Source organism: Lemur catta, chromosome 1 (assembly GCF_020740605.2).
Source record: "Lemur catta isolate mLemCat1 chromosome 1, mLemCat1.pri, whole genome shotgun sequence".
Taxonomy (NCBI): domain Eukaryota; kingdom Metazoa; phylum Chordata; class Mammalia; order Primates; family Lemuridae; genus Lemur; species Lemur catta.
This window is the reverse complement of record NC_059128.1, coordinates 116,435,847-116,450,620: the sequence shown is the minus strand read 5'-3', so window position 1 is coordinate 116,450,620 and position 14,774 is coordinate 116,435,847. Positions and strand designations below refer to the sequence as shown.

The 14,774-nt window shown below is 48.8% G+C and overlaps 1 protein-coding gene across 3 annotated transcripts in view; it reads left to right on the top strand.

The window, feature by feature from the left end:
* Window positions 1-14,774, top strand: part of CACNA1A (calcium voltage-gated channel subunit alpha1 A) — a 227,678-nt gene that overhangs the window by 171,834 nt on the left and 41,070 nt on the right. For all 3 annotated transcript variants that reach the window (XM_045550620.1, XM_045550624.1, XM_045550628.1), the window contains 4 exons: window positions 6,832-6,931; window positions 8,922-9,082; window positions 11,646-11,783; window positions 13,477-13,678. In XM_045550620.1, coding sequence (XP_045406576.1) covers window positions 6,832-6,931; window positions 8,922-9,082; window positions 11,646-11,783; window positions 13,477-13,678 — 601 coding nt within the window. The remainder of the gene's footprint in view (window positions 1-6,831; window positions 6,932-8,921; window positions 9,083-11,645; window positions 11,784-13,476; window positions 13,679-14,774) is intronic.

Here is a 14,774-nt window from a genome sequence, read left to right as displayed (position 1 = left end):
CACCTCCATCCCCCAAGTTGATCTCACAATGTAGGGACAGGGTGACCTTCAAAGGACCCAGGAACAAAGCCTTTCAACCACTGAGTTTGTGCCCTGATGAGCTGGCATTTACAATAAATACACTGTGTTTCTAGGTTCTCTGGACTCACAGTCAGCCTCATCTTTAAGCAAATCTAATCTAGAGAAATAAAAACCCCCAATTTTTTTTTCCACCAGAGAGATCCATTAGCAGCGTGATTCTTTGTGTTACAAAAGAATGTGCCGCAAGGAGCTTATTTAGGTTTTGGATTTTGGAGTTTTCTTTTTAAATATCAAGTTATACAAGGGCATTCAAAATTAGCCTACAACTCAGAGGAATTCGGCAGCCTATTTGGTGAGTCAGGCTTTTAAACTGTTCTCATAAAGTCAGTACAGGCATAAAGCCACCCTGCAGCCTTGAAAATCCCTGCTTTAAATGTTTTGGGTTTTTTTTTTTTTCTTATGCAAAGTAAGGGTCAGGACAGAAATTTCAAGCCATCCTGTCAACCCTGGCAAGCTCATAGATCTCGCGGGAATTGGGAGGTGTAGGATTTTGCCAGTGGGATGCTTGCAAGTGCCAGGGACTCTCATGGGGTTTCGGAAGAGTTGATGGCCACAGGTGCAATAGTGAGAACCTTTATATCATGGCCAAAAGATTGGGAGAGGGAACCCTGATACCCCACCCTTACCACACCCTCCCACCTCACTGCTAAGAGTCCATCTGGCACTTTCATCCACAAGCCATTCCCGCATACCCAACAGCCAAATTACCAGAAAGCAAGAGAAGGAAAAGCCTTTTTTCCCAAGAAAAGTTTCAGAATCCTTCCCCTGGCTACAGGTTTCTGGCCTCTTTTGCCTGAGAAGGTCTCTCGCCCCATGAAGACTTTGCTTATTGTCTTTCTTTGTTATAACATGGATGTCACATTGGAGGGAGCTGGGGATGCACTGAGCGTCTCAGCCTGCGTGCCGAACTCCCCGGGTCCTTTGCTCCTGTCCTTTCTGGTCTTTTAGCTTGTTTTGTCTGTCCTGTGTGCCCGTCTTCACATAGACAAGGCTGAGAACCCCAGCAGGTGTCAGATGAACCTTACTGGTGTAGAAGAAGGTCCCCCCAAGTCTATCTGGTTTCTCTGTAGATGTGCAAGTCCCTTAGCCTCGCTGTGCCTCAGTTTCCCCCATAAAGTAAACTCAACTTGGTAGTGATAATAGTAACAGCCTCCATTTATTGAATCTTCGCAACAACCACATCAGGGTAGTGCAGTTGTTATTCCCATTTTGTAAGTGGGGAAACTGAGACCCAAAGGGATTGTGGAGGGAAGTGCGTCTAGCAAGATCGCTAAGGTTGGGTTCAGTCGGCAGAATGTGACTTGGCACCCCAGCCAGCCTTGGCTCTTCAAGGCCAGGGCAGGGGAGCAAAGGGTTGTTCCCTTCCTTTGTTGAAAGGAATCTTGCTGTTCTGACCTTCTGGGGTCGAGGCAAGAATTCTTCCCTAGTGTTGTGATTGTGGCCCCGTCTCTGACATGGAAAAACTATCCCTGTGGTTCCCCCCAAGGGATATATGGAAGCTCTCCCATAGGTTTTCAGCCCTCCTGCACCTCTCCCACTTATCTGTGTGTGTGTGTGTCCTACTCCATCCACTGACTGTGTCCCATGTCCCTGTGATCACCATTAATGCACCATTTCATTAGCCATCACACATGGTATCACACTCTGTGCCCATGCCTTGGAGCAGCCATCTGACATTTCTCAGCAGCTGGCAGATCGCAATCCTGCCCTCACTGCCAAGAGTCCATCTGGCGTGCTGCTCCTCCCTCCCAAGGCAGGACCGCAGGCCAGCGCAGCTGGCAGAGCGCCTTGATCAAGCCACTCCTGCATACCCCAGAGCCAAACGTCAGAAAGCCAAAGAAGGAGCTACTGTTTTACCCCCATCTTCAAAACAGCCCCTGCCCCCAGAAGGAATTATTTTTCTTATGTGTGATGAAATGGAAAGAAGGTTAGAGTGCAAAATACCCCCGCACCTGGGTTTGAATCTCAGTCTGCCACTTCCCAGCTGCGTGCCCTTGGGCAAGTCACTCTCCTTCTCTGGGCCTCAGCTTCCTCATCTGGAAAATGGGCACAATGATGTCATCTTCCCACGGGCAAATGTGGTGACATTCAGAAGACTCCCATGTTATACGTAAAGTCAGCAGATTGGGTGAAAATCACTGTCATTAAAAGTTCCCTCAATCATCCATAAAGCACCCGGGCATGGTGGCTGCACCTGTAGTCCCCCAGCTACTGGGGAGGCTGAGGTAGGAGTTCCACTTGAAGCCAGAAGTTCAAGGCTGTAGTGAGCTATAATCGCACCACTGCACTCCAGCCTAGGTGACACAGTGAGACTCCATCTCTTAAAAAAATAATAATAATAAAATAAAATTTTAAAAGATCATCTATAAAGCACAAATGTATATAGACCACAGGATCTATACAATTCTATCTATACACTGATTTCTACATTCACTGAACCCCGAGAACCACCAAGCTAGACTACAAGAAGACAGTAGGGGATGTGGAAATATTTGGAATATTTGTAGGCATTTAAATCACTCTTTTTTTGTTTTTGTTTTTGTTTTGTTTTGTTTTTTAAATCACTAGCTTCCAAAAGGGTAGTGGGCCAGAAAATCAGTGGAATCTGCTTGGCGGTAGGGTTTCTGCCAGTCTAATGGCCGCCAGGTCTTTCTAACCTGTATCTTCAGTTATTGTTGGAGGATTTTAATGCCACCAAGCCTGATTTCAAAGATGAGTCACGAGAGAGACTGTTGCCAAATGCTGGGAGCTTTCCCCGGGCCTGCGTGCGCTCACAGGGCTCTGCAGAGCTGCCTCTCATTCCGCCCGAGTCAGATCTCTTTGCTGACCCTCCTTTGTAAGTCAGAGAATAAAGCCAAGGCCACAGCTACAGAATCCCACAGGCCTGTTTACAGATGAGGGTTTTTAGAGGCACACCCAGGATTCAAACCCAAGTCCCCACAACTTCAAAGCTCACAACCTTTAAGACAGTCTAAAACCAGGCCGGGCGCGGTGGCTCACGCCTGTAATCCTAGCACTCTGGGAGGCCGAGGAGGAAGGACTGCTCGAGGTCAGGAGTTCGAGACCAGCCTGAGCAAGAGCGAGTCCCCGTCTCTACTAAAAATAGAAAAATTAGCCAGGCATGGTGGCGCACGCATGTAATCCCAGCTACTTGGGAGGAGGATCCCTGGAGCCCAGGAGTCTGAGGTTGCTGTGAGCTAGGCTGATGCCACTGCCCTCTACCCCGGGTGACAGAGCGAGACTCTGTCTCAAAAATAAAATAAAATAAAATAAAATAAAATAAAGCCTTCCAGCACCAGAACCTCTGGAGAAAAGGGGTTGATTTCTCCAGCTCTTGGCAGTGACTTCCAGTGGCGAATTTGCCTTTGGTAATTGACAACTTTCTAGCTGCCCTGCTACTTGGAAATTTGGCCCTCCTAGGTGCTGTTGGGCAGTGCCAGGGGGCCTGCCAAGGGTGGGGGACAAATGGGGGGCTTCCAGATGGAAGGATGGACGTTGCCCAGAGTCTGAGGCTGCCCTCTGGTCCCTGGGTGGGGCCGGGGGGAGCCCAGGTGTGTGTGTGTGTACCTGCGTGTTTTGTGTTCTTTCTTCTGAGGCCACTTACAATCTGTCTCTCCCTCCGATGCTAACTCAACAGGAGCAGTACACGGTAAAGTCTCTCTCTCTCTCTCTCTATCTCTCTCTCTCTCTCTCTCTCCTCTCTCTCCTCTCTCTCCTCTCTCTCACATTCTGTCTCTCGTTATCCATGTCCTGGTGCAGCTGCATTCATTCTGGGCCTGTTTCTGTGGCCTTGTGTCCTTGCTGCCGTCCTGTCGCTTGGAATGACCAGGACTCGCTCCTTGGGAAGCAGACGTTCCAAGGGGTCTTGGCCGCTGCCCTCGGCTGTGACCCACCAGTTCTTGCAAAGAACAGAAGGGGCAATGGGCATCTCTCCCCAGGGTCCAATTTCAGCAGGACAGGCGAGCTGGGGGAGCAGGTGTCAAAGCAGTGCAAGTCTCCTCCCTCCCAGATGGGAGAAGTGTTCGAATTCCAAACAGTCTGGAACTGGGCTGTGAAAACAGGAAGTGACTGCTGCCCCGAGAGGCACCTACACTCCCGGCGAAGTGGTTGGCAGGCCAGGTTTTCTATGAGAGCATCCAAACTCTCCTCAGTACCTCAGTAAACACAATTGTTCCTCAGTCTCTCTAGAGAGAGAGCGATACCTCCTGGGACACAGAGCCCTAAAATGCCCATGGAGTCATTTTCAGATGAGCAGGTGCCCGTGGAGACATGTTCCCAAGTGTCAGCCTTTGGGCACATCAAGATTCTAGCCAGTGCCAGGTGCAACCTGGATGTCCGGAGGCTTGACTTTTTTTTGCCCTGGGACACTGTGTTCTCAATTTAAATTGAGTTTCGAAGGGAAACTTTGTATCATGTCTTTACAACGGGCAGTGCCAACCTTAGGTAGAACTGCAACTGCAAAAGTGAATCTAACAAGAAGGAAACAGTGTTGCATTCAAGTTGCATTGTCCTTGCATTCAAGCTGGGTTCTTTGTTAAAGGGGGAATCGGTGAGGAGCACTAGGGAGGTGTTAAAGACCTATTAGCTTCCACCTGATGCTTCCTTGCTGACAAAAGCAGAATATCTGAAAGAGAGTTGAAAAAGAGAGAATCATTTGCCAGTGTGATCCAATTATTTAATTCTGTGTCCCTGTTCTGCCTAAAATTATCATGGTGACTATCCCAATGTGTGTGTCACATTTGGGGGGGAGCACCGCCTTGAGATGATCATGATGACATTGGTTTAAAAAAGGAAAAATAGGCCGGGCGTGGTGGCTCACGCCTGTAATCCTAGCCCTCTGGGAGGCCGAAGCGGGTGGATCGCTCGAGGTCAGGAGTTCGAGACCAGCCTGAGCGAGACCCCGTCTCTACTAAAAATAGAAAGAAATTATCTGGCAACTAAAAATAAATATAGAAAAAAATTAGCCGGGCATGGTGGCTCATGCCTGTAGTCCCAGCTACTCGGGAGGCTGAGGCAGGAGGATTGCTTAAGCCCAGGAGTTTGAGGTTGCTGTGAGCTAGGCTGACGCCACGGCACTCACTCTAGCCGGGGCAACAAAGCGAGACTCTGTCTCAAAAAAAAAAAAAAAAGGAAAAATAAACACGCTCAGACTGCCGAATCCAAAGCATGTCTCTGCCTAGCAGGCTAAAATACAATTCTCGTCTTTGTTCCCTGAAAAAAATGAGAAAAAGGAACCCTTTAAAAGCAAATGGTGTGAAGAATGATGTTTTTTGCACCTGGATACTCAGACACTTGGTGGTAGGGGTCTCTGGGGCAGCTTTGCCTGTGACCCAGAAGGTCACTATAGGGAGATGTTTGCTAGGTGACCTCCCCACCTGAGCGCTCTGACCTGGACCCATTCACACGTGTTCTGAGGGCACATGCCAGGTGCAGGCCAGGGGCTGGGAAAGGAACCAAGACTCAAAGGGAAATTGAACACGTAGAAGAATAAATCACAGTGTAAGCCCTTGAGGAATTTAAGCCGGAAGCCAAAGAAAGAAAGAAACATAAAACTACGAGACGGTCAGGGGAGGCTGTGTCAGAGGACTTCGGCTTTGAGGGCTGCACAGTTCTGCGACTGGAGAACTAGAGGGAGGGTGTTTCTAGCAGCAGGAACAGTCTCTGCAAAAGCAGGCAGAGGCAAAAGAATGTGGCTGGGGCTTGGGGTGTGTTGCAATAAATGAGAATGCAAAGGGGAAAGGTAAGTTGGGCTAGATTTCAAAGAGCCTTGAATGCCATGCCAAGAAGTTTGTACTCAATCTTCTAGGAATTCAAATAACGTGACATGGTCCTTGTCATTGGCTACTGTGTGCCAAAGAGATGGGAGAAGAGAGAGACAGGGAGTGGGGAGAAAGTTGGGAGATGGGTGATGACGGCCTGACCTAAAACAGTGGCCAGGGACAGATGGCAGGATATTTAAGAAGGTGACTCATCGGGGATGGGGGTAGAAGGCACGCAGTTGAACTTGACTCTCAGGTGTCTGGCTTGGGCAGTGGGGCAGGTGGCAAGTGCCATGAGCCACAGCACTCTTGGTGGTGGTCACCCAATGCCCTCCCCCTGGGTGGCCTGAATCACGGTTAGCCGAGGATGTCATGGCATCCCTTGAGTCTGCCTTGCTCAGCTCAGGCCCCAGAGACCCTGGACTGAACCTCTGTGTACGTCTCTGGCAAAAGTGGGCTCAGAGACCCTCGCAGCAACAAGGCAGAGACCAGGGCAGTGGTTCCTGAGCATCTGAAAGGAGCAGCACCTAGTTATGTCCTCTCCCGTGGGCTCAGGGAATATGGGTGGGGAGCGAGGGGGCTGGTATAAGGACCACTTCAGGCATCTTCCTGAATCCCATTGGAAGGAGGAGAAAGCCCAGTTTTTAAGAGCCCACTAGACCACCTTTAAAGAGAGACACGGGACAGCCAGCTCCCTCTTGCTGGGTCTGAGGGCCACCCTGTGTATCTGCTCAGACCCAGCCCGATGGCAGAGGGCCCACAACAAATCCTGAGACCAGAACCACAAGAAGCCATCTGCTCACTAGCTCCAAAGCCCAAACTTAGCAGGCAAAGTGGACCTTTCTTTACGAAGAAAAGCAGGGCTGTGCCAACCTCACCCCCCCACACACACCAGACTCCTAGGCCTGGGAGGGCGGGGTCATGAAGAATTGTGTGTCACCCCCCACTCAGCCTAACCTCTGTCCCCTCTCTTCTGAACATCCCTCCACAGTGGCAATAGCAAAGGAAAGGACATCAACACAATTAAATCCCTCCGAGTCCTCCGGGTGCTACGACCTCTTAAAACCATCAAGCGTTTGCCAAAGCTCAAGGTGAGATTGGGAGATTGGTGGGCAGGGGCGGAGGAGGGAACCTGTCAGGGTTACCACGTACAGTTGAGCAGGTTGCACACTGCTCAAGGACACCACATTGAAGGAGGTGCTGATAACATCGCAGCCATTATATGTGGATATATGTATTATTACTACTTTTCCAGCAGATGGCAGTAAAGTGAATTGACCTAACAAAATCTGTATATCATGGTAATTTTTCATTAGATGAAATGTCTCAAGGTCAAGATCCCTTTTCCTAATTCACATGAAGGCATCATATGGATGAAAGAAAAGGGTATAACCATAATCTGGGAAGCAGGAACTAGGTTTCTTGTCCCACATAAGCTTTGACTTTTCATCTACCTGTCCCAAGCTCCAGTATCTCCCATTCCAAGATAGCATGAACATTTCCCAAAAGCTCGTCACTCAAGAAAAACTTAAAAGAAATAAAAGTTAGTCATAAGAGCACCCATTTTCAATTTGTGCTTCGTCCGAGGGCCGGCTGTATTATCTCTTATGGAATATGTTTTTTTTAAGTCATTTTATTTTTCACATAAGTGAATTTATTTTAAAAGGAAATGCTGGCCAGGTGCAGTGGCTCACACCTGTAATCCTAGCACTTTGGGAGGTTGAGGCAGGAGGATCACTTAAGGCCCGGAGTTCAAGAGCAGCCTGGGCAACATAGCAAAACCCCATCCCTACAAAAAAATAGAAAAATTAACCAGGCATGGTGGCACATGCCTGTAGTCCCAGCTACTCAGGAGGCTGAGGCAGGAGGATCACATGAGCCCAGGAGTTTGAGGCTGCAGTGAGCTATGATGACTCCACTGCACTCTAGCCCGGGCAACACAGTGAAACCCTGTCTCAAAAAAATAAAATAAAAAATAAAAGGAAATGCTATGAGAAGTTTCTCAAGTTGGAAAATCAAACCCACTGTTAATAGAAGATAAAACTAAATATCTATTTGTTTAAAGAAAAAAAGATACTGTTAAAATCTAGCCAAAGGTGGTTGCCTGCCAAAGGCTTTGAGCATGGACACCTGCTCTTTCTTGGTTTAAAAGGGAAAGTATGAATGGTTAGTGCTAACATAGTAGCAACTAAGTGAGACTTTCTCCTTCACTCAAAAGGCATGAAACAGAATTGGAGAGAAACTTTGTTACCTTGTTATGCAGCGCTAGGCTCTGGCATCACCAAAAAGTATCTGATATCGTATTTGTTGGAGGGTAGGCCGCCATGCTTTTGGAAATCTTGATAAGAATGCCCCCTTTTTGCTGATGAATTTTAAAAGAAAGGAAATGTGGCTTCCCTCAGGCGATGAAAGCTTAGGATGAAATACGCAGCATTCCAGAGTATTCAGTTCAGTGGTTCTTTTCTGTTTTCTGTCAGAACCTTTGGAAGCCCCATGAAAGCTATGTACCCTCTCTTCTGGGGACAGGTGGTAAAGCTTGCCTGTTAATTCCAGTAGGTTTGGCAGTCCTTAGTGCCCACTTGTGGTTAGACCCACTGCATTTAGGAGCAGAATGGAAGCCACTCCAAACAGCCCAGGGGGAAGCCCAGGGCACCCAGGCAGTGTCCAAAGACAGAATGGCAGTCAGTGGCATTGAGGGGGAGAGGGCATTCCAGGCTGGGACCGCTGCTTTCTCTGGGGGAGGATGGAAGGATTCTGTCTTATCCAAGGCAGAGTGTCCCAGGCACATGGAGTCATCTCCGAAACCCAGAGATATGTGAGAGATGTTCAGTGGACAACAGGGAGAAAACCACAGCTCCAGCTAATGGGAGGCTAGGAGTGGCCTGAGGGACCCAGGGTTGAGTCCGGCCCCAACGCTTACATCTCAGAGCTGGGTGGCCTTACCTGAGTGACTGGGCTCATGACTTTGTCTGTAAAATGGGAGTGAAAATGGCAGCACGCTGGTATTTTTCGGGCTGCTGGAGGCAGGAGGCTGGGCGGGCCCCCCAGCCCCTCACCCTCTCTCTGAACCCCACCCCACAGGCCGTGTTTGACTGTGTGGTGAACTCGCTCAAAAACGTCTTCAACATCCTCATCGTCTACATGCTGTTCATGTTCATCTTCGCGGTGGTGGCCGTGCAGCTCTTCAAGGGCAAGTTCTTCCACTGCACTGATGAGTCCAAGGAGTTTGAGAAGGACTGTCGGTGGGTCTTGACCTTCCTGGGCATTTCCACTGGGGGTGGCACGTGGGAGGGGGAGGGGACCGGCCAGAGGCTTGGGCTTGAAGACTGCAGTGTTGGGCCTTGGGGGTGACTCAGTTGTGACCAGTTTGGATCTGGAGTAGAAAGAGCACCAGTTTTGGAATCTGAGTCACTACCCATTGCTGCAGGATGAGTCATGAGCCGGTCGCTTAACCTTTCAGATGCTGCCTTTGTCACTTGAGGGATATTAATACACGTTCATGGTTCCTTATTTAAAACCTTCACATGCAGATGGGGTTCAAATTTCAGCATATTTTGAGATTTTTGAAAGGTGGGACAGTGCATGTCCCGCAGGGGCCGTGGCACTCCCAGCTGTGTCCAAGGCAGTGCTCTGTTCAGGCACAGTATTTCTGCCATGAAATATGTGACGATTTGCACCCAACGGGACAAATAACAAGTATAAAGAGCTTTACATTCAATCAGATCAGGTTTTGTTGCCAGATAAATTAGGTCAGGGACCAAGAAACTTTCTGCCAAGGACCAAACCGTAAATATTTTTGGCCTTGCGGGCCGCACGGTCTCTACTGTAGCAAAAAGCAGCCACAGGCAATAGGTAAACAAATTGGCATGGTTGCATTCTAACAAAACTTCATTCCAGAAACTAAAATTTGAATTTTAGGCCGGGCGCGGTGGCTCACGCCTGTAATCCTAGCACTCTGGGAGGCCGAGGCGGGTCGATCGCTCGAGATCAGGAGTTCGAGATCAGCCTGAGCAAGAGCGAGACCCCGTCTCTACTAAAAAAATAGAAAGAAATTATCTGGCCAACTAAAATATATATAGAAAAAAAAAATTAGCCGGGCCTGGCGGCGCATGCCTGTAGTCCCAGCTACTCGGGAGGCTGAGGCAGTAGGATCACTTAAGCCCAGGAGTTTGAGGTTGCTGTGAGCTAGGCTGACGCCACGGCACTCACTCTACAGGGCAACAAAGTGAGACTCTGTCTCAAAAAAAAAAAAAAATTTTGAATTTTATATGGTTTTTACTGGTCAGGAAAGCATTCTTTTGATTTGTTTTCAACCATTTAAAAATGTCAATATGGTTCTTAGATTGTGGGCCGTTCAGAAACAGTGATTAATGTTCACAATGTCAGGTTAAAAGAATTTTTTTTAACTAAAAGAATTTCGTAAAAAAGGAACAGGCTGGGCATGGTGGCTCACACTGGTGGTAATCCCGGCATTTTGGGAGGCAGAGGTGGAAGAATTGCTTGAGGCCAGAAGTTCAAGACCAGCCTGAGCAATAGCAAGACCCCATCTCTGCCAAAAACAGAAAAATTAGCCAGGTGTGGTGGCACACCTGTAGTCCCAGCTACTCGGGAGGCTGAGGCGGGAGGATGCTTGAGCCCAAGAGTTTGAGGCTGCAGTGAGCTATGATGACGCCACTGCACTCCAGCCTGGGTGACAGAGCAAGATCCTATCTCAAAAAAAAAAAAAGAAAGAAAGAAAGAAAGAAAAGAAAAAAGAAGCAGTCAGTGATCCAGATTTGATCTGCTGGCTTTAACTTGCCAACCCCTGAGTTTGGAGGAAAATATTTGGTTTTCAGAGCTTTCTGGATCTTGGAATTGTGGATAAGGGATTGTAGACTTCAGATTCCCAGCCCCCCTCATCATAGATCAGCCTCGCAGTTGAGGGCTCTGAGCTCAGCCCAGGAAAGTGCTAAGCCCTTAACTAAGCTCTCAGTAAATATTGCTTTTGTTGCTAGTGTAAAGTGTTCACATACAGCAAATGGTAGCCTTGTGCTTATTTTAGTGGCTATTTCTTGAAATTCGAAGGATCCCTGAGGGCCAGATGTGGTGGCTCACACCTGTAATCCTAGCACTCTGGGAGTCAGAGGCAGGAGGATCGCTTGAGCTCAGGAGTTTGAGCCCAGCCTGAGCAAGAGCGAGACCCCATCTCTACTAAAAATAGAAAAATTAGCCACGGATGGTGGTGCATGCCTGTAGGCCCAGCTACCCAGAAGGCTGAGACAGGAGGATCGCTTGAGCCCAGGAGTTTGAGGCTACATTGAGCTGTGATGACGCCACTGCACTCTAGCCCAGGTGACAGAGAGTGTGAGACACTGTCTCAAAAAGAAAAAAAGAGGGGGAAAAAAAGGATCCCTGGTGTTTGGGTAGGAGTCTGGGGCTAACCCTTGTTTTCTGCCCTGAAAAGGAGTAGCAGCCACTTTCCTGGCCCAATGAGCCAGAAATGCCCCCTGTGTTTCTCCCCCTGCTCCTAATCTCCCCCACAAGCCTGGGGCTCTCACCCTGAGGACTAGAAGTTTTCAAGTCGGAAGAGAGCACTGGACTCTGAGTCAGCTCTTGCATTGGGCACAGGTCTGTGGCATCATGCATGGATTTGTCTCCAAGTGTATGCACACATAGTCCCCCATGAAGCACAGGGAGAAATAGGTGTCGCTGCTTCCAGGCTAACAGATGCAACATAGGCTGGTGGGCCTCTTTCTCCTCCTGTCTCTGGTGGCCAAAGACTAGTCCCCTTTCCCCTTCACTAACAGTCCCCACTCTCTGTGGCAGTGGCAAGTACCTCCTCTATGAGAAGAACGAGGTGAAGGCCCGGGATCGAGAGTGGAAGAAGTACGAGTTCCATTACGACAACGTGCTGTGGGCTCTGCTGACACTCTTCACCGTGTCCACGGGTGAAGGCTGGCCGCAGTAAGTGGCCTGGCTGGACAGCTCCACAGGAGGAGCCCCCAGGAGCAGGAGAATAAAGTGTCTGAGAGCCCATTAGTGAGAAGGGCCGGGATGGGCACAGTGGCTCACACCTATAATCCCAGCACTTTGGGAGGCCGAGGTGGGAGGATTGCTTAAGTCTGGGAGTTTGAGACCAGTCTGGGCAACATAGCAAGACCCCATGTCTACATTTCATTTTCATAAAAATGAAAAAATTAGCAGGGTGTGGTGGCACAGGCCTGTAATCCCAGCTACTCGGAAGGCTGAGGCAGGAGGATGGCTTGAGCCCAGGAGTTCGAGGCTGCAGTGAGCTATGATGCCACCACTGCACTCCAGCCTGAGCAACAGAGTGAGATCCTATCTCTCAAAAAATTTTGCAATGAAAGGTTGTTTGATTACTGAAGTTTTTGGTACCCCCCTTGATTTGCACCCAAGGCAAATGCCTCCCTTTCCTCACCCTAATCCTAGTCCTTTCCCCAGCAGTATTGGAAATTCCAGGTTGAAGGTTTGGTAGATTCCAGCATCCACCCTCAGCATCATCTCCTCCCTCCCTCCCTCATCAAACACACCAACCTGAACGTGCGTCTCTGCCCACTCACACACACATCCTGTACTCACACACATGGGACTAGTGCTAGCCCACAAGGTAACTTTGAGCAAATTTTTTAAAGACACCCCTTTCTCAACAAGCTTCAATTCCATCTGTCAGAAAATCATTGCAACCGAGGTGGGTGGATCGTTTGAGCTCAGGAGTTCAAGACCAGCCTGAGCAAGAGTGAGAGACCCCATCTCTACTAAAAATAGAAAGAAATTATATGGACAACTAAAATATATATATAGATATAGATATGGGCCACATGGTGGCGCATGCCTGTAGTCCCAGCTACTCAGGAGGCTGAGGCAGGAGGGTCGCTTGAGCTCAGGGGTTTGAGGTTGCTGTGAGCTAGGCTGACACCACGGCACTCACTCTAGCCCAGGCAACAGAGTGAGACCCTGTCTCAAAAGAAGAAAAAAAAAAAGAAAAGAAAATCATTGCAGTACACTTAGACGACTTTGTTTAAACTAGACACTTGATGGCCGCCTGCCAAAAAATTGTCACCATGAATGCACAAATCAATCATGTCTACCTTATGAAGGTGCTACTTTAGACACAGCCCTTAAGCAGTCCACGACTTGTGCAATTGCACAGAGCTGCTGTGCATATACCCACTCCCATGCCCTTCCCCCATTGTACTTTCTCAGCACCCACCTATGCTTAAATACCCACCCCATACTCATACACCTGCCTCCAGACCCCCTCCTCACTCCTATCCTTCGCTACAAACCTGGCTTCAGATTCCAACTTGGCCCCTTCTAAGGGGGTGATCTTTAGCACATCCCTTTAAATTGCTGAACCTCAGTTTCCTTATGTGTGCAAAATAGAGCCAGTAATAACCTCCCTCAGAGGGTTGCTGGGGGCAGAAAATGAAATGTTACACATCATTTCTGGCACAGAGTAAACCTTCCATGTGTGGCAGTAGAAATAACTGTTATTGTTGTCAACTTTAATTTAGTTTCCATTTCCACTTAATATTTCCCTCCATTCCCATTCCCTGTCCTACTTCCACCCTCTCCCCACTGTCCTCTTCACCTCTCGGGCCCCCTCCTCTCTCCTTCCTCCCCCTGTTCCTCACAGGGTCCTCAAGCACTCGGTGGATGCCACCTTTGAGAACCAGGGCCCCAGCCCCGGGTACCGCATGGAGATGTCCATTTTCTACGTCGTCTACTTTGTGGTGTTCCCTTTCTTCTTCGTCAACATATTTGTGGCCTTGATCATCATCACCTTCCAGGAGCAAGGGGACAAGATGATGGAGGAATATAGCCTGGAGAAAAATGAGGTGCCACTTCATAGTTCCATCTGTCACTGAAAAACTGACACTCTCCCTGCTATATACACACATACACACACACACACACACACACACACACACACACAATACCCAGGAACCAGCTTCTGGGGGCATCTGGGGAGAGGACAGCAGCATCCTTCAAACAGAGTCCAGTCTTCAGCGCAGCCCTTCATGGGGGAAGACACATCGGCCAGTGCATGTATCAGTCAGTGTAGACTAGGTTATGCCGCAGTAACGAGCGACCGCCGCATCTCAGTGCCAGATATCCACAAAGGACCTTATTTCTTGCTTACACTGCATGTTGGAATCAACTGTGGCTCTTTTTCCATCTTTCTTCTGGTTCACAAGCCAGTAGAGCAGCCTCCCTGTGAAATGCTTCAGACCCAAAAGAGAGTAAAATGATGAGACTGGAGACTTGGGCCCACTGGCCAAAGCAAGTCACACATCCCTGTCTGATGTCGGTGGAGTGGGGAGGCACAATCTCCCCCAGGGAAGGGTAGTGAATATTTATGGATGGAAATCCAGTCCACCAGAGTATGGATGTGATCTTTTCCCCTTCTAGCATCATCCAGGCTGGGTGGAGGACCTAGAATACATCTGTTCTCTGCTCTGTTGACCCTTAAGACTTAATAACCACGATTCTCATTCTCTCTCTTTCTTTCTTTCTTTCTCTCTCTCTCTCTCTCTCTCTCTCTCTCTCTCTCTCCCCCTCCCTCCCTCCCTCAAAGAGGAGAGGCAAAGTATTCAGTAAGAAAGAATGGTTAGGCTTCAGTTAGATTTGGCACACTTTGTAGCTGTGCCACCTCAAGCAAGTGGCATAACCTCTTTGAGCCTCTATTTTCCTTACATGCAAAGTGGGGCTGTTGACGTCACCCACTTCCCACGTGTGCTAAGGAGACTCCATGAGATAAGGGGACAGACATCAGTGCAAGGTTTGGCAGATGGTGACTTCTTGAGTAGCCGTAGCTGTTGAGAGAACAAAGCCCTCATGAGTGAGCAGCTCATGGGGAGTCCTGGCTGGGGGCCAGAGAGGGAGGGATTCAAACAGATGCATTCAAGAGCCATGTCCAGTTAGACAGAGGGT